Source organism: Nymphaea colorata, chromosome 8 (assembly GCF_008831285.2).
Source record: "Nymphaea colorata isolate Beijing-Zhang1983 chromosome 8, ASM883128v2, whole genome shotgun sequence".
NCBI lineage: Eukaryota > Viridiplantae > Streptophyta > Magnoliopsida > Nymphaeales > Nymphaeaceae > Nymphaea > Nymphaea colorata.
This window is the reverse complement of record NC_045145.1, coordinates 16,601,593-16,623,293: the sequence shown is the minus strand read 5'-3', so window position 1 is coordinate 16,623,293 and position 21,701 is coordinate 16,601,593. Positions and strand designations below refer to the sequence as shown.

At 38.9% G+C, this 21,701-nt stretch overlaps 2 protein-coding genes across 13 annotated transcripts; one reads left to right on the top strand and one right to left on the bottom strand.

The window, feature by feature from the left end:
* Positions 1-532: 532 nt before the first annotated feature.
* LOC116258599 (thioredoxin-like 4, chloroplastic) lies at positions 533-5,888 on the top strand. Of its 12 annotated transcripts, none has more exons than XM_031635807.2 (5): positions 603-690; positions 2,155-2,213; positions 2,338-2,826; positions 3,580-3,633; positions 5,270-5,888. In XM_031635807.2, exons 2-5 carry the CDS (start codon positions 2,181-2,183, stop codon positions 5,393-5,395), a joined length of 702 nt encoding a protein of 233 aa, XP_031491667.1. In that variant the 5' UTR covers positions 603-690; positions 2,155-2,180; the 3' UTR covers positions 5,396-5,888. The 12 variants fall into 12 exon arrangements, with proteins under 12 accessions (XP_031491671.1, XP_031491670.1, XP_031491672.1 ...); XM_031635806.2 differs by having other exon boundaries at positions 634-690; positions 2,152-2,213; XM_031635808.2 differs by having other exon boundaries at positions 652-668.
* Positions 5,889-6,489: 601 nt separating this feature from the next.
* LOC116258598 (abscisic acid 8'-hydroxylase 3) lies at positions 6,490-12,417 on the bottom strand. Its single transcript, XM_031635805.2, has 9 exons — positions 12,110-12,417; positions 10,962-11,283; positions 10,354-10,503; positions 9,590-9,838; positions 9,371-9,460; positions 8,802-8,880; positions 8,603-8,709; positions 7,757-7,875; positions 6,490-6,720 (listed from the first exon to the last, which is right to left on the bottom strand). The coding sequence occupies exons 1-9, from the start codon at positions 12,319-12,321 to the stop codon at positions 6,621-6,623; spliced, it is 1,428 nt and encodes a 475-aa protein (XP_031491665.1). The 5' UTR covers positions 12,322-12,417; the 3' UTR covers positions 6,490-6,620.
* Between the last annotated feature and the right edge of the window lie 9,284 nt (positions 12,418-21,701).

Below are 21,701 nucleotides of genomic sequence, written 5' to 3'. Positions count from 1 at the left end.
AGTCATTCCAGAATCAAAATTCTAGAATCATGATGCCATCTACGGTGGCGGAATTGTCATTCCATAATTCTGGACCCTTTTCATCTCTCTTTGGGGCACAAGAGATGACAACTTCAATTCATGAAATCTAAAATTTTAATTCTCTTTATTTTTAATTTTTGAATCAAAACTCTATATTATCAAAGGAAAACTAAAACTGAAATTTTCGTTCCGATTTCAACTTAAAGTGAAAATTTAAGGTTGCGTTTGACGCCAAGGTGGTCCGATCTTTAATCCATAAATTTTGAGCCCTCCCGTGGCTTTGAAATCTTCAGTTAATAGTGATCTGTTGTTTGCTTTATTTTGGATTACAAGAAAAAGTGTTTGACCACCGAACCAACGGCAACAGCCGCAGAACGTTTCTTGTCTGAAGAAAACAAATTCGCCAATCGTTTGCTTCCACGTTCACACAGTTAACATAATGGGGCCGTTTTTGTGGCATTGGCGGCATATCTAAGTAGGGGCTTGATTTTCCCGTCTTACCTGTATTTGTGCCTCTTTCTTTTGCCGCCTTTTTGTTCTGCTTTCGAGAGGATGCACTTCACTTGACTGCTACAATTATCCTCAAGAAAATCATAGGCGACCAGCGATGGCCACGTCCGCGCCTTCTGTGACTCGAATGTGAGGAGGTGAATGAGCTTCTGGTACCTGGTACCTTCTTTTGCTTCAGCGATTTCTCATTCTTCTCAGCCTCTATTCTTTCCCGAATCTCTCTCTCTCTCTCTCTCTCTCTGCATGCTACCGTTGATTTACTACTCAGAAGCTTATATACCTATTCATCTCCTATGAAGTTTTGTGTTGTTGTTGACTGCAACTTTCTATATACATGTTTTAGAATTTGCTTATTCGAGAATGGGCAGGAGATTAGTCTACCTTTCTGTTTTTTTTTTATATTTTTAAGCAGGGAAATCTCTCTCTCTCTCTCTCTCTCTCTCTCTCTCTGAGAGTGTGTGTATGTCAAATTCTGGATGTGTTTATATGAATGGTGAACTGAAGATGAAAGAAGATATAAGAAAGGAAGGTTTTTCATTCTCCCCTGTTCTAAGTTTCTTTTAGTCTTTGGTTTAAGACTTTAAGTGTCCTTTTAAGAGTGGATATTGGTGAGTGGAATCAAAGAGGTACCCCAATTTTCTATAGTTTCAGCAATAACAGATCAAGCCTTAGTTAGCTGGTCCAACAATTTGATGGGAATAAATGTGTCTTGAAGTTTTGACAAGCGGAGGATGATCCAGAATTCTGTGATCAACGATATAAGCGTACTACTTAGGAATAAGGACTAGCTTAATAGATTCAATGGCATGTAAATTAATAGCCTTTTCTTTATTTGACTGGGAGTTCCACCATCAAATTCCGTCAAGAGCAAGAAATCTGTTGGGGCCTAGAATTAAGTGTAACAATGCATTTTACAAAACGGTGGTAGATTGAGAATGCTTACGAACCAAAAACCAACATCACGTTTAACTAATGGCATCTTTTTTAACTTCGATAGACTTAATGACTTTGTAGTAACGCATATGATCCTACACTTAGTAGTAGTATGATAAATCCTCATCAACGAGCAGAAAAAATGTCGGACAGACAATGCATTCAAAACTTCTAAAATGAAGACAGCATGAAAGACGCAAGTAAATAGGATTATACACATAATTCTCTTTTCATTCTAATTTAAACTTGGAGATGAACATGTGCAAACAACATTTTAGATGAATAGGACATAAGAAATACATTTTTGTGCTGGGTGTCACCATATGAGAGATGAGGGCAGTCAGTTTGACAACAGGAGGTGTATGAATAAATTAATTGCATGGACGTGTGAGATGCTATTTATTTTGTTGCGGGACTTTACACTTTAATGCACCTTCTAAACATATGGATACTTGAAATTGTTATATTTTCATCATCTTAGTTTCAGTTATTTGAACCTTATGGGCTCATAAATCTTTTAGGCCCTTTACTTCTCTAGATTATAATCTGCAGACAATTCCACCATTTAGCACCTAGACATTTCTAGATTCTTCCCATGTAGGGATTCTTCCTTTCGTGATCTTCTTGTTATCTATATACTTATCTATGTATTTCATACGAGGGTGATTAGATGATGTCTTACATTAGCAGGAAAAACTAAATAACACAATGTGGGAATGAAACCGAAGGGCATTCCCTCTCATTGGCAAGTGGGTATTTTTCTTCTGAAAAGAGGCATTAATTAATTGCATCTTTTTCCTTCTTTGACAGCAGCTACATGTTTTACAAAATTAACACCCTTTTCTTTGACATTTTCTGGATCGGCATTGAAAGATGCAAAGGCAAGGTCTGGTTTATTCTCAAGAGCCATTTGCCTTTGCAAAGGCTTCTGTTCAATTGCACTATTCAAGGTTCAGTCATGCAAGAACTTGTTGGCTTGATGAAGGAAGCAGGAGACGAACTAAAATTTTATTGTTAAGCACATCCACTGTTTTCCCTCTCAGAGATAGCAAGAAACTGAAAATGCTAAGCAATTGTTCATTCCATGGTGGAGGTTATGAAGGACTGAAAGATTTAAATAAAATGGAACCATGTGAAGTAGATGAAGATGATAGTATTTGCCCTGTTGAATGTGTGAGAGAATTCAAGACAGATGCAGAGTTTTCTAGAATATTAGAGAAGGCAAAAGCTACTGATTCTCTTGTTGTTGTTGATTTCTACCGAACATCATGCGGAAGCTGCAAGTACATAGAACAGGGGTTCTCAAAACTATGTAAAGGGTCTGGAGGCAGAGATGATTCAGTTATCTTTTTGAAGCATAATGTAAGTGATGTCCAAGGGGCTGTTAGACAAACTTTTACATTCTATGTGATGCCCCGCCTGGGCCATGTATATTTATAAACATATAGAATGTAATGGCCTATTCTTATTCATCTGAACCATATTTGGCTCTCTTATCTCAAGTTTTCTTTCCTTCGCCCTGTAACAGCAAGCCTTTTGGATCTAGTAAACTTTTGGGGTTGTTTGGCTAATAGAACGATCTAGTGTTCCATGAATCTGGCCCATTATTTGGGGCAGGTTCATGGAACCGTGCATATCTTCCAAATGCTTGCATACGAATAGGAATTAGAGTGACCTTATAAATATTCTGAAGTGTCAAATTTGTCATAAGAAATGACATAAGTTGCATGATTTGGTTAAAGGGACCCTCACTCCTGTAGTTCATGTATATGCCCAAGTCGAAATTTTGTCCTTACTTACAGGCAGAACATGCTGTCATTTGCCTTCTTTGATATCTTTTGTCCAGATTAATGAAGTTAGATGGTCTCAGTATAGTTAAGTTGGATTTTCTAGATTTTGAGTTACTTTTTATATCAATCTGTAGTTGAACCTCCTCAAAACTTGGTCTACATCCATTCTGTGTAGAGGATATGAGTAACATTGCTAGGTTAGCAACCATCCTGAGCTTAGTACATTTCCAGAAAACCCTGTCCATATTACAAATTACAAGTTTTTACGGCACTCGGCACTCGTTTGAAGGGAATAAGAAGTTTTTGCTTTCGTAAATTCATGCAGGTTATTGATGAGTATGATGAGGAATCAGAGGTTGCTGAACGACTTAAGATCAGGGTATGTTGTCTTAGTCTCTTAGAAAACAAATTCTTGATTAAAGATGTCAGGCATTTTGGTACTGGCATGTGATACCTATAGTAGCAATGGTTTCCCTGTTAGTTGCATACACTTTTATTTTCACTTGTCCTAGTTCCTTCACTGTAATTTTTGCAACTGATTACTTTTTAAACTGTCTTTCTTTTGTATCTTTTTCTTCTCCCTCCTCAGTTTACCCTGCAACTGACCAAGACTGGTGTCCAGATAATTGCACATTAACCTGTGCTGATATTCTGTCCTGTTCTTTTGGAAACAGAAAACAGGAATCTATTCAAACAAGCTTATTTTTGTCTGGGAGTGTGTGAATTAATTTTGCTGATTTTGCTATGAATCAGGAGTAATTGACTTCCACTTGCAGAACATAGTAAGAGACCACTACGACTTTATGTAGAACACCAACTAATGGGATTCTGTTATAAACATGATATATTTGGTAATGATACTCTGACAGCTTAGTCAACAGGAATCACCCTGCTGCTGCTATGCATGTGACTTCAGGGACGTTCATAATTACACAAGAACATGGAACTTCTGAAGAAGGAAAAGAATATTAAGTCTGCCTACTTATAACGCCAATAGAAAATTGTATTACCTTCTTTCTTTTCTTTCTTTTTCCCATCCTTTTTCATGATCCCACATTTCATTTTATTTCCTCCTAGCTAAGAAACTTGTTCTCAGTCCCTCTTTTCTTAAATACAATTTTCCTTTTTTCCAAGCTAGCGAAGGATGTCATTCACCAAGTTGCAGTTTTTGTGACGATGTGGATGAAATGGAAGAAATACGTTGTGCTGATAGCTTTTTATTTCATGTTGGATTGTCTGACTGAAACAATTAAACCTTAAAGTAGGTTTTTCAGTTCTTTGAAGGATGTTTCACACTTCAAATATATGATCCAATATTGTTTCTGACCTTGAAATGCTTTCAATATTATGTAATGAGGATGTACCTTTCATGGATCAATTAAGTTTGGTCGAAGTATTTTCCTTTGCTCCTAACTGATTAACCATCCTTTCCTGTTCCTTCTTCATGTTATTTGTCTTTGTCATTTGGTTTGTGAATCTCATCTTGCTAGATGTCACTACCAACAACACAAAGCCACTCAAAATGGTTGCATCACTTTCACTAAAATATGCCGTTCACATCCTTGCTGAACAATAGAAAGGTTAGCAAAAGCTATTCTAATTTGGTCAAGGTTTTCTACAATCTTTTCAAGCTTATTAACCTTGTAGAGTACATAATGAAGTTCTGATTGGTTAGTCCTTGTTGTTGTTGAAGGAATTGGTTATGAGACCATGTTTATCAGATAAGCAAAGTTGGATCCAGTGAGCTTGGGACTAGTCCTAACTCGTAAGAGAAAGTTTGTGCAGCTATTAATGTGGCTTACAAATTTGATGTTTTTAACAGAACATATCTTCATTCATGATCCTTTGCTGTTGTTTAATTAAAAGAATATGCTAGTTTTAATAACTTGAAAAGAAAGGCTCCTATCAGGTCATCTGTTTCTTTCTTTTGCTGTAATTGGTTGCAAGAAACTTTGATCTTGTAGCATATGGACCTGCTATTGCTACAAATTTCATCATAAGTTTTGCATGTCCAGGCAGTTCCTCTGTTTCACTTCTACAAGGGTGGCAACTTGGTGGAAGCATTTCCAACAAGGGACAAGGAGAGAATTTTAGCTACAATCTATAAATATACATCAACATCACATCTGGATGAAGATTAAATTTTCCCATGTGGGGGAGGTATGACACGTCTAATCTGCTTACCAGGGACTGGATCTGTTGGGCTTGGTAAGCAAATTAAGAGCTTGGGCTGTAGAAATCTGGGTTCAGAGTCTTTTGGAGGGTCAGCTGTTAAAATAAAAGCAGATTTTCTGCGTGTCAATGTATGCTGTTCAAGCTTATTAAATGTTTCCAGGAGTTCATTGAGTGTGTAAAATTTGTACTATTTCCCATAATTTTCATAATGGTGAAATTGATAGCATTGGATGGTGCCAAACAGATGCCACAGACTCTACAGTGATCTTCATTTGTCAGAGAGAGTTGAATTTGGAACAGATGGTAGAAGCGTGAATAACATTTCCTTTCAAAATTATGATGGAGAACATCTGTAACAAGTCCTCTTGGAGGTTGAACTTTTGGTTGTTGTAGTTTCTGCGGCCGTTAAGGTGTTGCATAATGATATTTTCATGGCTTGAGAGGTGGTTCACATACGAACTTAGTATCTGGATTTTCTTTTCATTTTCGTTAAACTGTGTGACGGCTTACATGTTTAATTTTATCGGAATTGGTACTAGTATCCTTCCATCGTAACAATCAGTTATAGCCTATACTTGTCTTCTAGTCCGCAATGATAACCGAATGTTCTATGTACGGGTTGTATTTCGCTGACTAGTCCGTAAACAAGAAGTTGAGGAGATGTGGCAAACCGATGATCACATCTGATCCAGAGTTTTGCCACTCACAAGGTCGTAGTCAGAATCTCGTAAGATTATTGCTTATCGGCGCCGTTCACTGAATCACTAAATCCGTGGAAGCCAAACACTCAACTTTCTTTAACCTGCAGAGGTGGTAGCTCATAGAAGGAAAGCTAATTCAAGTCGAGGCTTCGTTGTTCATTAATCATCATGACTTGTGTTGGCAGCATGTCTGTGGCTGGCTTTAAGCTACCGATGGAAGAATCTGGTTATTTTTCTTTACGAGGTCCGTCGTTATCCGATTGCTCTTTTTTGTACACAACATGTGGTTCTTGATTTTTTTCTTATATCTATATATGCAAATATATAGACGTCCTTATAATTAAGAAGACTACCATACATAATAGCAACATAATTTCAATTCAATTGAGAATGATTTTCAGCTCCATCGACTTTTGAGCTGTTTTTAACACCACAAAAGGAGAGAAGAAGGCACTTCCGCATAAACAGATCGAAGCATGCTGTTAGGCTTTCAGCCATGGTGAGCCTTCCAAAACTTGGCTGGAAGACCGCGCCTGGGAACAGGGAAGGGTCCATACTCCACCTCATTATCCGATCCCACCACCTCCCACCTGCAAAAGTTTTGAAAATCTTTAGTTACCGCACTTTGTATACCTTCCCACTGATCTTTCTCGTGGGGGTTGGTAGTTGTCCGTCCGGTTTACCACATGCTGTCTCCAAGTTCAATTTTGATTCGAATCCATTTTGCATGGTTTCAGACAAATGAATTTGGGCTGGTAACTGTTTGATCTTACCCACTCAGTTTACATCCCTAGCAAACACCAGTGCAAGCAGGTGGGGCCTGCTCAGCAGTTCACGGGTAGGCTCAGTGAATAATGCAAGCAAAGCCAGAGGCGGTCGGAGCCATTAATATGTAGCAGTACTATTCTTGAAACTTCATGACCAATCGGCGAGGCACAGCTGCCCAGCTCTTTTTCTGCTAAAGCTTCTGCCATGAGCACCAGGACTGTTGTCAAGGAGACATTGCAGGGAGGTGATTGGATATGCGACCAACTCTCTTCTGCCACTTGTTGAATTCCAGCACATGGCACGATTCGAATATTGAGTTGAGTTAAAGAACCTGAATCAGGTCTCCATCACTCGTCCTGCCCCACATGCACTTTGAACTTGATAATTGAGGTGAGAACCCTGAATCAAAGCCCCGGACAACCCAGTACTACCACTCTGCATTTTGAACGTGACTTATTTTCCCATTACATTTCAAAAAGGGGCTCATCAAATGATTCAGTACTTGAGAGGAGTATATTGGTTAGAAAGTTCAATAAGGCTTGCTTTTGGATGAAGTTTAAATTTCCATGCTCTTCGAATACGAGCACAAGTGTTTTTGTAGGTGGGCACGTGAACACATGCATGATTGGCGGAGCTAGAAATATCTGCCACAAGGGTGCTAGTACTTCAAATTTTAGATCTTTAAGAAGAACCAATATGTTGAAAATATAGCTAAGCAAGTTGTATGGATCTGTGGGGCCATTGCCCACACAAGCCCTGTGTATTAATGAATTTCATTGCATGTTTGTGCACATGTGGAACTAATTTCAGGTGTGTTTGTGTGAGCTTGTTCGAGTTTATGTGTCTGGGCACGCTCACCTGTATTTGGTCACAAGATGGTGGACAAGCACGAGCATCTCAAGCTTGGCAAGCTCACTGCCTGGACAGGAATGGACTCCGTTACCGAATGGCATGAAGGTGTTGGGCTTTGGTGCCACCTAACACATGCACACACAAGAAGGAAATGGATTACTTTTCTTGCGACAACAAGCATAAACCTACATGTTGTTAGTCCACTTAAAAAATAATTACCAAGAAATCCATATTCATTTGATGCACCTCGCTTGCTTTTTGGCCTTTATATTTAGGTGAGATGATGCAACGTTGTAGTCCATTTAAAAAATAATTACCAAGAGTTCCGTACTCATTTGATGCAGGCATTAGCGGTTTTGTTCACAAATCCTCAATTTTTGAACAAACTTTTTTGTGATCCATTGTCTCATCTCATGCACGAGAAAGTTCCACGACGCTGTGCAAATGAAAACAAGGTGTAGGCTGTGAATTGTTTAATGGTTCTTGCGGACTAAACACCTTTTAACGCGTGATCATTCCTCATAAAATATGACCCCTCCGTGACCTAAGATTATAGGCTGACAAAATCATCTGATAGATAATGGAAATCATTGTTGCTAGAGTCAACACATATGTAACATGGCACTGATCACATGGGCAAGACAAAGAGGAATACTAGCCTAATAGGCCCGCAATTAGAAAAGTTATAGGTCCATTCTCCAAGAAGAGAGTACTTTATACCTACTGTTCTCACATGAATTATATGCGATTGTACTATTATTAGTACTCTACTATTAGGTATTGTTGGTTCATCAATTACCAATACACATATATGTTGGATTATATATATATATATATATATATGTTACATACCTCAAATCTTGAAGGATCAAACTTCTGTGGATCAGGAAAGAATTCAGGGTTGTGGTGTATGTTTCTGAATAAGGGCAGTACCTTCCAGCCTTTGGGTATGAGGTAGCCTATTGATGCATAATAAACAAGATGAGCATTTTCCTTGGCTGTGCTTATTATGATTTCGTTCAATTTTGAGCAATATGTACAGTGATCAGACCTTTGTACTCCACATCTAGTACTGCTTCCCTGTATGTGAAGGACAAAATGCTAGCCTTCCTCAATGTCTCCATAATCACCTGTAGTCATTATTTTTCACACCAACTTATCACTATGATATGATATATATTTTCCTACATGCATCACGGCAGAATATGTAGGATGCATGTGGCTACGTGGCAAAGTGCTAGTCACACATATGCATTCATGAGCATGCATGTGGGTTGGAAAACGAGGAAAAATGACGCATGCCCTTGAAATGATTTTGAGAATTAAGATATAATATATATATATATATATATATATATATATATATATATATATATATATATATATATATATATATATATATATATATATATATATATATATAGAGAGAGAGAGAGAGAGAGAGAGAGAGAGAGAGAGAGAGAGAGATGTCAAAGCCTCACATTAAACGGAAATAAAGGACATGACATGTACATGTGGCTGCATGACATACTTGACCAAAACCTTACTAGATCATGCATGGAAGTGCAACACTGGCTATGTTTGTGGGGCGATGGAAACAAAGATCATGAGCATGCATACCCTTGAAGTGAAAGGCATATTCTTGGTCTGTGCCCATGTCAAGCCTTTCTTCCCTCTATCATTCTCCTCATGTATGGCCATCTGCTCAGCCTGCAGGTAGGGAGGAGGATGAGTACAGCCGCTACCATCATAATCAACAAAAGACAAGAAGAACAAGAAGAAGAAGAAGTTCAAAGTTCAAACGCCATGGAACGGTACTGGGCCGGCATGAGTCCTTACACGTACGAAATCTTGAATTTTAGGGTTTTCATATAGGTACTTGAGGAGCCATGTCAGTGCACTAGCTGTGGTATCTTGGGCAGCAAAAAGAACCCCAATGACATTATCGGCAATCTCTTCCACGCTGAGGCTCTCCCCATTTGGAGCTTTGTAGTTCATTAAGTTGCCCAGGAGATCATCCCTCACTTCTCCTTTCATTTTTCTCTCTTCGATTAGCTTGCTCAATATCATCCCCAGTCTTCTTCTTGCCTTTAGAACAAAACAGCAATCCAAATAACCAAAAAAGGAGCACCTCAGATAGTGATAACAATTAAGAAGGATGTATCTTGTGCATCGGAGGTAAAGTGCAGATCTCAAAGAGAAAACTGCATGCCATTTTAGAACGTTGGTTTTCTGAGCAAATCTTGGGACTGTGAAAATCAACATACCAAAAAAGATTTAAGAAGAATACATGACAATGATGAAGAAATTAAAGGAAAAAGAGGCTTTTAACTAGTTCATGTACCAAGAAGATTAATTTGCGCATATTTTTCAAAACAAAAGCTGTTTCCCGAATATTGGTTTTCCTCCTGGCCTTATATCGGCATCTAAAAAAATCGAAATAAATGATGATATCACAGGCTGCCACGACGAACATCAGATCAGCCAAAAGACTGGCCTCCTCTTAAGTAAAACAGAGAGAATATATATTAAAAGCTTTCTTTTAATATTATTTGCGTGGAATGGTCATTTTCAAAAGACCGACGAAGCCAAGCTGCCCATACCAGGATGGCCTTGTGATATGATGTGCCTGGAATGCGGTTGAAGAAAGAGTTGTATCCCTTGTCCACCACGCAGTAATTTCTTTTCAGTTCCTCCTTGCGTTCATCATCCAATCTTCCAATAATGGAAATAATCCCCACATCAAATGCATACTGCACCAAAAAATAGCAAGAGAAAGAAAAAAGAAGCACCACCACTTGTCAGTCAAACAATTCTACATACACATCTCTCTCTCTCTTTCTCTCTCCGTAAAAGGGACCATATTTTTTTTGGCCTCTAATCTCAAATCTCAGATGCCGAATGATACCACGAAGGGAAATTTTTCTCTTGGAAGAAGCAACCTGCTTAAATGCAAGCATGTGGAGAACAAATCAAGTATGGCTTATAGATCCCAAAACGGGCTTCCTAACGCCAGTATCAGATATACTCTCAGAACAATATCAAACAAAAACACGTCCACTTTTGAATGAACAACAAAAACAGACCCGTGTCTGACTTTCCAGTTCCGTTTAAGTTAAAAAGAAAAGGACAAGTGATTTTTTTTTCAAACTCGAGCCTGCTTTTGTGATATGCATCTGTTTGGTTCTTCCATGAGAGAGAGAGATTTCACCTTCTTCATCTCTGCGAAGGTGTTCACCACCGTGCCATGGGACCAAGTGTCTACCGCTCGGTCTGCGATGGCTTCGACATCGCGCAGGAGAGAGCGGAGGGCGTCGGGCTGCAGGGGACCCTGCACCAGCTTCCTTAGCCGCATGTGGTAGCTGCCGTCGTGGAAGAACAAGGCAGAAGGTCCGATCAGGGCCATCTTGGTGCGCGGGTACGTGGGCTTGAAGAGCTCTGCATGACTCACCAGCACGAATTTAGCGGCCTGTGGGCTCGCCAATACCACGCACGGGCACCCCAGCACATGGGTCTTGAATATCTCCCCGTACCTGCAATTAATAACCCCAAATATGAAACACCATAGCCGGTTCCTGGCACAAAAATATGAATTTACTAAAACCAATCTAAATATACTTATCAACCTTCTCTTACCTAAATATATTTATGTGCTAGTGGTTTTCATGCAATAATGTCTGTATACTTTAGTTAAAAGTCTTTTTCATAGGTAATGGGATATAACTACTATCATGAAAGAAAAGGGCCCATTAAGCGACACCCGTTCTCATATCAGACGTTCTTTGCCTGCATTACGAATATAATAAACGAGTAAAAGGATCACTTGACTCTCGTATCTTCAGAAAATCGTAAAGAGATAAACAACTTGTAGTTTCGGTTTCTAACAACATCATAAGGTTCCAATCTCGTACAAAGGCAGCATTGACAGAAGAAATATAAGATTCTCCATATTTCGCACCTAATCGTGAACAGACTTGTTCTCGACTTTGGCTTCCTATTGCAAATTGAAACAAAAGTAGGGAAACAACAGAAACCATCGTGAAGGTTCTCGAGCACTCCCCTACCCTGTTTTGCCACTGCTGGTGGCTGGTGCTGTTCTCCGGTTATTTTCTCCTTTCCTACGGTGGATTCATGCCTGCTAGTCATGTTTGTTTTCTTGCTCCGCCGACGCCAAAGAGAACCATTTTCCCATGTGATGATTAAAAACATAAGTGATCTTCTCATCGCATCTCACACGAGAACTCAGGAGAAAAGGCGAAAAAATGAAAGAAAGAACGAAAACGACTGCCGGAGCGAGAGAGAAAAGAGAAAGGGAGAGAGATCAGCAAGCGATTCAAGAAAGGAGCATGGAAGACCCACCTCTTCTGACGAGTTGCAAAGAAGATGCTAGGATCCTTTGAGTACAGCTGAAGGGTTTCACCCACATAAGGGAGCCCCATGGACCCAGGAGGGAGCCTTGAGCTCACACGGTTCACTTTGTTGCAGAACATCCTTAAGAGGAACAGCAAGATAACACATAGCAGAAAGAATGGTAGGCAATTGTAAGTTAACTCTACCACCATGGCACACATGTTTCCCTCCCCTTACTCAAGCCTCCAGGGTTTGAAAGAGAAGCAGAAACAAGGGGAAATGGTGAAAGAGATCCTAATTGCATAGAGAAGTCTGACCAGAGTGATGCTTATATAGCGGCTGGAGGGGGTTTTAGTTTTAGTTAGTGCGTTAACAAATAGTTTGTGGGGAGACAGAATAAAAGTGACCTGAATTTGTCAGTTGGTGATCTTAGGAGGATGACTCATATGTTTACATTCAAAGGGATTGGGTCGAACCGCTTTTTTACGCAGTGGGCAAAGTCATACCTAATGGGCAAAATCCACCTCCATGATTGAAGTAAAAAGGGTGGAGTTGGCGATCCCCAGGCATGCATAGGCTCAATTCTCGAGGGCACAAGGTGCGGTTTGGCTTCATTAGGTTGCAACCAAGTCGAAAATAGGGTCGGATAAGATTTGCGTGGGTCCATGATCCAGTAATTGGATACGGCCAAGGCGCCTGAGAGTTATGACTAGACTTAGCCTTCGATCTGAATTTGAAGCCATACCCAATACCTAACTGAACATTGTGGCTTATGGTGCTAAGAACTCTTAACAATGATCTTGTTGTGCGCATTTGAGGACTCAAAAGCCATGATTCGTTAGCGAAACATTGAGGAACATAAACACCATTCCTTTGGATGACGATTGGTCTTTTGGAAACCATTTGGAGCGCTGTGTTTGTGTTGTAGTATTACATGTTCTAATATTTGAGACAGATACATGAAACAATACCAACAAATTTTCCATTAGTTATTAGCTAATCTTGGTCGTGTACCTTTTGAAGATAAGATTGAGAGACGAGTTGATATTGATAAGTAGAGGTTGAAATGTCGTTCATGGTTTTGAACCGGGCCAACCGGATTGAGATCCGTCTTCCAAAACCAAAAAACTTGCCTCACAAGTGCATAGACCCTCGTTTTCCAAACTTTACGGGGGGACATAAGTGAAACGACCAAAATGGTGAACATCCAAAAGTTTGGAGGGCATTGTGGTAACTGGGCGGATGGTGGGGACCACGTCGGTCGCTCTTGCTGGCAGGAACGTTTCCATAAACGGGGCGAGCGAGAGGACCTGGGCCTCACGTGACTCAAAAAAGATTTTGAGTGGTCCCCACAGCGCGTGGATTCCAGCGCACTCTGTGTCCACGTCATCAGAGATAGTGGGACCCAGCACCGGGTCCGGGCCCGGTATGTGGATCTGAAAGCATCAGAGACTTTGAGTGCCCCGGGTCCACAAGAACCGACTGACCTCACCTCACGTCAGCCTTTGCGGACACGTGTAAGCGTTCCGTCTCGCGAAACAGCTAACTGATGACGTGCAATATCGGCCAGCTGTAAACTTTGAGCTCTATGGTTGGTTTGGCAAATCCTTGCCATTGGGTAATTTTCGTTCATGCGAAAAATAGCATGTTAGTGTGCCACGTGTTGAGCATCCAAAGGTTAAAATGGACGCTTCGATGGCGATGTCCGCGATTTGCCAAATCACAGCTGCCATCGTCCACGCGGCTCAATCCTTGCCTTCCACCGCGCAGGAAATTTGTCCACTCGGATTTGTCTTTCGCGATACGCGTCGATCACCGCTTTGCGATGATCTGGCAAATCACTTAGATCAGTTCTTTTATTAAGTTGGTAAAAGCACTTAATCTTCCATCTCTTCTGAAATCTAAGTTCTTTAATCTCTTTTGTTTTGTTGTTTCTAATCCCAATGACAAGGCCTCACCAGCACTGAAGTCTTCACAAGTGCTAGAAAATACATATGCGTTAGTGGATGTCATGTGTTTAGTCGAGCTAACAATAGTGCATTTCTTGTATAACATAATGTATAATAATCAGATAAAGGAACAATATAATTGATAAAACGAAAAGTGTCGGCTCCAGTTCTCCCAAGTTGAAAGTGATTGAACATTTCGGTGCTCGATAAAGATGAAAAGCTTGCACTTGGTAGTGAAAAGATACATGAACTTCAAAAAGAATTGGAAGAAGCTGCTGGATTTTCACAAACTTTTAGGAAGTCTTGGATCATCTCGGGGCGGTATCCATTCATATCGTACAAAGGGCTGTTGCTTTGTCAACTCCTAGAAAGCGCCATATCCAAATCTAACATCACTTGCATTTTCAATGTGTCTCTTTTGTAATTGACAAGAAACAAAAGCTTGATGTATTTTGGTTGGACGGTCGATCCGCTTTTCCTTCGATACGAGTTTGAAGGAAACTGGTGTGAGGATAAAAACTCCAGAGAACATTTCCTCCACTCCACGTTGTAAGTGATATCCATACTCACATATTCTAATTGAATAATTCAAAAGCAAACACCTATCGAGCAAACAATACCGTTATAGAGTCTAATTCAAAAAAATCCAAGAAACATGCAATCTTGAAATCACTGGATGCTTACAAGTGTACTTGGCAGACCAGATGCATGATCCAAGCTGTCCGCCTCACACACATATAGTGACTTGATCTATGTGGAAATAATAACATAAATCCCCATATTTAATAAAAGTATATATCAGTTGCGTTGTCATTTCTTTTAGTGGACTGGAAATTTTACAGGTGCCAACTTGATTAAATTGAAAACTTTGCAGAATTATAGCAAAAGAAATTAGGTCATATTGCACCAGTCCCAAGTTAGTTGCTATTCATGGTTGAAAAGGGCCTAGTGTCTTGATAGTCAAACTGCTGCTTGGTTTTATGGGTTTCATATTTCGTGAAAACACTATTCTTCATCGTCCTTTTAATTGGGCAATTTCTAGGAACAAGTATTCTATGCCAACAGTTTTGCATGAATTATGTTAGTGGGAGCTGGGTGATGAGCTTTTGACCTCCTCCACAATAAGAGGGTGCTAGTTCTTGTTCTCCAAGTATGCAGAATGTTATATTCTTTCCTTTCGACAAAGTTTGATTAACGAGTTAGTGATCGCATCCCTAAGGAGGTCGTTGCTACGATCAGGATAGAGGCTAGTAGGTGGTTAAATCTCATTTTAAACTTTCGTGACGTCAATTCTCGTGTTGCAAAATAAGACACTGATGTGCAAGTTGAAACTTAAAAAGGCCACAACCCCAAAGCACCAAAAGCAGTCATCAACTCTAAGAGATGGAAGGAAGGCTACTGACCGGAATGAGTTAGTGATTACTTGTTCAAATTATGCTTTAACTAGACAGGTCAATCTATTAAGAGAATTTATAGTGTCATTTCAAGAAAAAAGGGAAAGCGAGTTTGTTTGCTTGTATGGGGAGGGCTCAGGGAAATCGTTCGTTGTCAATCTTTATAGAGAATGAGGTCTACAGTGAATGCATGAACAGGAAGAGGAAGAAGCGACGAGATGTTGGTAGACCTTGAGGCTCCATGCTTTCATAAGATCAGGATTTGGGGAAGCTGCCAGATCTTCATAGACTGTCGGGGTCTCCTACGTCACAAAAATATTATAAAGCATTTATTTTCTCCAATATTTTCTAAATATATGTTTGTAACTCACAAAAATATTATAAAGCATTTTTCCAATATTTTCAAAAATATATGTTTGTAACTCTAGTAGCATAGTATTAAGAACTGTCATATGGACATTGTGGATTGGTCCAGAGAATCTGTGTTGACATGCCGACATGGCTACACAATATTGGGACACATTAGGACATGTTTTGACACCGATACTGGGATTTGAGTATATATATATTGGACGCTATTTAAGATGCATTAAATCCTTTTTTCTTTTTTAAAAAATGTACAATGTGTGTATACATGTTAGACACTTACATGCTAAATGACTAAGAAACAATCTCCACCCTTAATCTTTTTCAAATTAACGATTGAGAAGAAAAAAAAAAGAAAAAGAAGTGTGAACCACTACTATACAACAAAAATGCCTAATCTTCTTTTTCTCCTTATTTTTATCTTAATTATTGATCTAAAAAAAAAAATCAAAGACTGAGATTATTCTTATTCATCTAGCAATTAAGTGCCTAGCCCTTACATGCTCTCTTTCTCTTCTCCCTCTCACTCTCTCTCTCTCTATATATATATATATATATATATATATATATATACATCCCCATACTCATTTTCTAAAACTGTTGTACGTACCTGCATTGTCGTATTGCACCCAAACTTATACAAGTAGAAAAATGACCTTCTTCTTATCAAGATAGGGACTACTAAGAATGGTTAGGACAACAAACATCCATATTGTTCGTACTTTGGATACATGTGTAACCTCTACGATCGTTGAAGTGAATAGGGTTAATTACAATGTTCTCTCGTTCTCTCAAGATGGAAAAGAAGTCAAAAAAAATAAAATACACAAACATGCACACAAGAATTTATGTGGTTTGAAAAGATGGACGGTCTTCTACAGTCACATTAATCAACATTCGCCACTTTGAACAAAGACAAACGCAAGAGATGCTAGCCTTCTTCAGAAACAGCTGTCCAGGGCAACGCCGCAACTGCAAACAATTAAAATATTATCTCCACCACAAAATTTTGCAAACAAAGCTTGTTAAATTGGGATTAGGCTCCACTCTCATCCAACACATGGCAGGCCATACCATTCCTAGCCATGATCAAGACTGAAGATGGATCAAATTAATGGGGATATCTAATTTTACTTTTTACATGGTCTGGGCCTTCCCTTTTCTTCTTCCATGGTACCAAATTGGCTCTTAGTTATTTATTTCACGAGGTGGATTTTTAACAAATTGGCTCTTAGTTATTTATTTCACGAGGTGGATTTTTGTTAGATAATTTGACAAGACTCTGTTTTACTTTTCTTTCTTTTGGGGTACGCTTTTCTTGTTTAGCACATGGTTAACTCAATCAACGTGTAATTTGATTTTGACAAGTTAGTAAAAGAAAGCAGAGGAAAAAAAGAAATATTTTAACATGGTTCGGTCTATATTGATACCTTAATCTACGATAGCTCTTATTAAGAATTTATACAAGTGACCTGTTGAAAAACCTAAAGCAATAACAAAAAAAAGCTTAGGAGATTAACGTGGAGCATATTTTCTTTACCGACATTGGCCTTAAAATTGACAAAGTATGTCAATCTCTTATATACGCATTACAGCTGAGATGACTCTTTATTTTAAAGAGCTGTTACAAGATATTCATTATCAACAAAACCGTTCCTTAATTTTTGTTGTAACTATTTCCATAATCATTGTCTTGATTTTTGCCATGATCATTTCCAAACGGTCCTTACCATAGTCTTGATTTTTGCCATGATCCTTTCCAAATGATCCTTATCATGATGCTGGCATCCTTATCATATGTGTATGCCGTTAACCATCATTCTTTTCTATGACCCACTATCTCACTTCTTAAGAACATGTTTAAGGAGATTTGCATGCCCTTCTGATAAATCAGGTCACCTTGGACTTTGGTGCATAGTTTTTGGTAAGGAATTATATATGCACAAGATAAATTACATACTGCATTATTAATAATTGGTCTGACTTTTCCAAATTCAATTTGGATATCGTCATTTTCTTTACTGGGTTAGAAGAAAATATCATGACCTGAAGAATTTGGAAGTAAGGGTGAAACCACTTGGAAAATGATCTTTGTGGATTATTTTGGAACACCTGTTTTCAGAGATGAGAAGAAACAGATACGAAAAAAAAAGAGAGTCAAAATTGTGAAGGGAAACTCAGTCCACTTAATGGTGAAATAGAAAGAGCGCAGCTGCTTGTAAGCTAACATGGAACTGGAAGATAATTTCGTGTAGTTGAAGAGTTTCGCTTTCCTGTCCATTTCACGTGAGAAGAATATCCGGAATGAGAAGAAGCTACCAGATCTTCGTGGACTCCATAGATCTCACATTTTCGTGAAAGGAAGCTGTCTTATTTTTACTTTTCTCAATTTTATGTCTGTTTGTTCGTCCTTTTTTTTTTTTCGAAAAGTGAGTCAGGAGTATACCGTCCTTCCAACAAAACAACTAATCAGAAGATATTTGAGATGATTTTAGATCCACGCTGCTGTGCAAAATAAACTTAAACATACAAAAACTTCATCGCTAAAAGGGTTGGCGCAACAGACAGTGCAGGAGCTGTATATATATATATATATATATATATATATCCAACTCCAAAACCGGTATACTCATATACTCTCTGCAGGACGAGGCAGATGGTATCATAGATTTAATTAGCACTGGGATTAAGTACATATTCTGTTGTTACAATATCCAAGTTGAACCCAGGAACAGAATTTGATCCATTTGATCAACAGCAGGCCGGTCTTAAGCTGGCCTTGTATGAGAAGTACATAGACACAATTATCTTTTAAATTTGGTTAGAGATTGGGTGCCCTTCAGATTCATATTGGAGCTTCCACTCAAGTACTCCTTGTAAAGATTGGATTCATTTTCATGCCACAAGACAAAACCTGGTCATGAAGAAAGCCTAGTTACAAACTGAGTTAGGTTGTCTTTATGACAAACCTTTGCATTTTTTACTATAGAGAAGAAAAAAAATGATAGGTAAATGTTTATTGCAAACTTAATTTCTATAACTTTTCCTAGAGAGAGAGAGAGAGAGAGAGAGAGAGAGAGAGAGAGAGAGAGAGTACTCCGGTTGAGTACGCCTTGTACTCTTCCCTGACAAAAGGACAGTGTTTTTGGTTTACTGCTGATGAGACGCACTCTTCCCTGACAAAAGGACAGTGTTTTTGGGCTCCACTAGTGGTTTACTGCTGATGAGACGCACCCTTTTAAGTTCTGGTGAGACCCACCCCCTCAAGTAATAATATACTTCGATGGAGGACCTGAGTAGTGCGTCTCTCTCTAAATTGTTATGATCACTTGATATCAATGTAAGCTTATCAGGCACATCTGATTACCAAATCCATTAGATTTTGAATCAATTTGGTTAATGAAACTAGGATTCAATTACTAATCAGTTTCTGATTACCTGAATTCGAGTCGGAAAATCCAATTGATGTTCAATAAATGTCTGCTGTGGTCACGCATAAATATGGAATCTTCTGCTAAATCAAATCCAAATTCATTTTTAGGTGACCAAATTCCATAAAAGATGGTACATAGGCTCTAATGCAGTAGGTAAAACTAATTCTGCACAAGTTTCATCCACCCAAAATCAAACTTTTTGCAGTCTCTGTATTTTGATGTTGGTGTTCGCTTCAGCATGAATTGATGGACTACCATTCATGCAATTAACCAAAGTACTTCACGACCCAACTCCTCTAACTTCTGCAAATATTTCGAGCGCAGTGCATCGATCAGATCAAAATATATAGCAGATGACTTTGTCTGCATTCAGTTGGTTGAAAGATGCATGCAACATTGGGAACTAATATCTTCAAACAAATCAAATCGACCAAAGAAATGCATATGACATATTACAGAACTTATCGACTCTTCTTCGAAGTTTATTATCGCTGTCTGCAGAAAAGAAATGCTTGCTCATCAGAAGAAAATACAATTTGTGAATGAAATGAATAGCTGAAACCGTAACTTTCTGATGGGGAGCATGGATTGATACTGCTAAACTTGTGATTCAAATGGACTTATGCAATGCATATTGCATGTGGAGTTGAGAGAGACAGACTGAGTGGCTCTCAAAAGTGGTTCAATTATTTCCCCCAAGACATGCATGGGCTTGGATTCTACCGTCCTGACAACAAGCCTTTAGACTCATCAAGCTGTTGACCATTATAAAAGATCGAGTGGGCCTTACAGTGATGACTTCATATGCATGTCTTTCTCATTCTCGTGCTTATGTTGGCATGCATTAGTTATGCCACCATGAAAGGCTGAGGAGATCTGCACCTGGATCGACAGAAATCATGCATTCAGTCTTGTCTCAAATATAGTAGCTCCCTTACTATTGGAATATGCTTCTGTGGCCAGTTTTGCTTAGCTTTAATTAAAGGGGCAGATTTTATTGGCTTTTTATATATTAACAAACTACGGAGGATTACCTTTTGTATGTACTGAATCATGTTACAGTGACACGCCATTTGGAGTCAGGTAGATTGACAAGAACCTCACATGTATAGACATTGTCACTTTAATTTTCTTGGTGGCGTCTCGGGAAAGAGAATCTTTACATCTTATGACCTCGAAAATGTTATTTTTATTTATTTGCAGAAAAAGAGAAATATCAACTGCTGTGTCAAGTGTCAAGCTCCCGATCACTAGTCAGTTCATATCCGTATCTTTGTAGCGTGGCCATATTCGCACCAAAGGGGAGCTTTTCTTTACTCTATCCCTTCGGATGTGACGCAGAAGTTATCTTTTTCTGAACCTTACTGCCTCATTCAAAACATGATTGCCTGAAGCTAGATGTTTTTGCAGCAGGTTTCTTTAATGAATTGTCCTAATTATTCAGATTTTCCGGTACAGAAACCTATACAATTGCATAGCGCTGGCTCTTTCTTTTGCATGTGAGGCCTATTTTCTAACCTCTCTCTCTCTCTCTTTTTCTCTCTCTCTCTCTCTCAACACACACACACACACACACATTGATGAAAGAAATCTGCATCCAATTTTTGTTTATTGGGATAGTCCATCACAATGGTTGCATGATTGGTAGCAGCAATATTAATTGGATGGACAACACATGGATTCAGCTTGTTGATATGTACAAGTTGCTTCAGCTAAATGCCGCCAACTTGGGTATGTTCTCGAAGCATCAAACTTTTAACCTCATCAAGAGAAATGTATAGGACCAGAAACGCCTTAGAGGTAGCAGTCCAGTCCCTTGTTACATTTACCACTCCAACCCCAAAATCAGTAATGAAAAATGCATCCAAGTTCAAATCCAATTAGTTGGATGCTGTTAACGAATCTGTGTTTGATTTCTAATCAGTTGTTAGGTCCTAGTCTGCCATGGATACGATAGAGATCTGACCCAGTTACATATTGATGACGGATCTTATTCTAGTCAGATTGAATTAATTGGTATAAAAAAATAGGTCTCTGAATTTGAGTCTGAACGCAAATCCTATTACAAAGCATCGAATTAGGTCGAATTCTGTAAATGATGCGTCCAACCCGCATTTGAACTGTTTATAACGCTACCCAACATATGAAACGACAACTTTGATTATCACTGCTCATGCATCTAGCTCTTGGGTCTTTCTGGCAGCTGCTTTTCAATGATCAACATCTTTGACATCAACAATCAAAATTATGCAATACTGTGTGATCCATGCATGTGCCCTGTAGTTATCCAATTGAGCTGTCTTTTTTGTTGTGTGAACAGATCCAACCACACTTTGATTCGCCATTGTGGGGCAGGACCTACTGATTTTGCCCTAGATTTATCTTTTTTGTCCTTTAGGTAGAAGAAGGAAAAGGTGACAGGAATTGTATGGCCTGAATAGCAGAGGCCCTCTAGTCA

Coding starts and splice junctions, on each gene's coding strand:
- LOC116258599 (XM_031635807.2), top strand. CDS start 2,181: ATGAAACCGAAGGGCATTCCCTCTCATTGGCAA. Junction 2,214..2,337: donor GCATTCCCTCTCATTGGCAA/GTGGGTATTTTT, acceptor CGGCATTGAAAG/ATGCAAAGGCAAGGTCTGGT. Junction 3,634..5,269: donor CTGAACGACTTAAGATCAGG/GTATGTTGTCTT, acceptor TTGCATGTCCAG/GCAGTTCCTCTGTTTCACTT.
- LOC116258598 (XM_031635805.2), bottom strand. CDS start 12,321: ATGTGTGCCATGGTGGTAGAGTTAACTTACAATTGCCTACCATTCTTT. Junction 9,839..10,353: donor CATATCACAAGGCCATCCTG/GTATGGGCAGCT, acceptor TTTGTTCTAAAG/GCAAGAAGAAGACTGGGGAT. Junction 8,881..9,370: donor ATATGCCTTTCACTTCAAGG/GTATGCATGCTC, acceptor TAATGACTACAG/GTGATTATGGAGACATTGAG.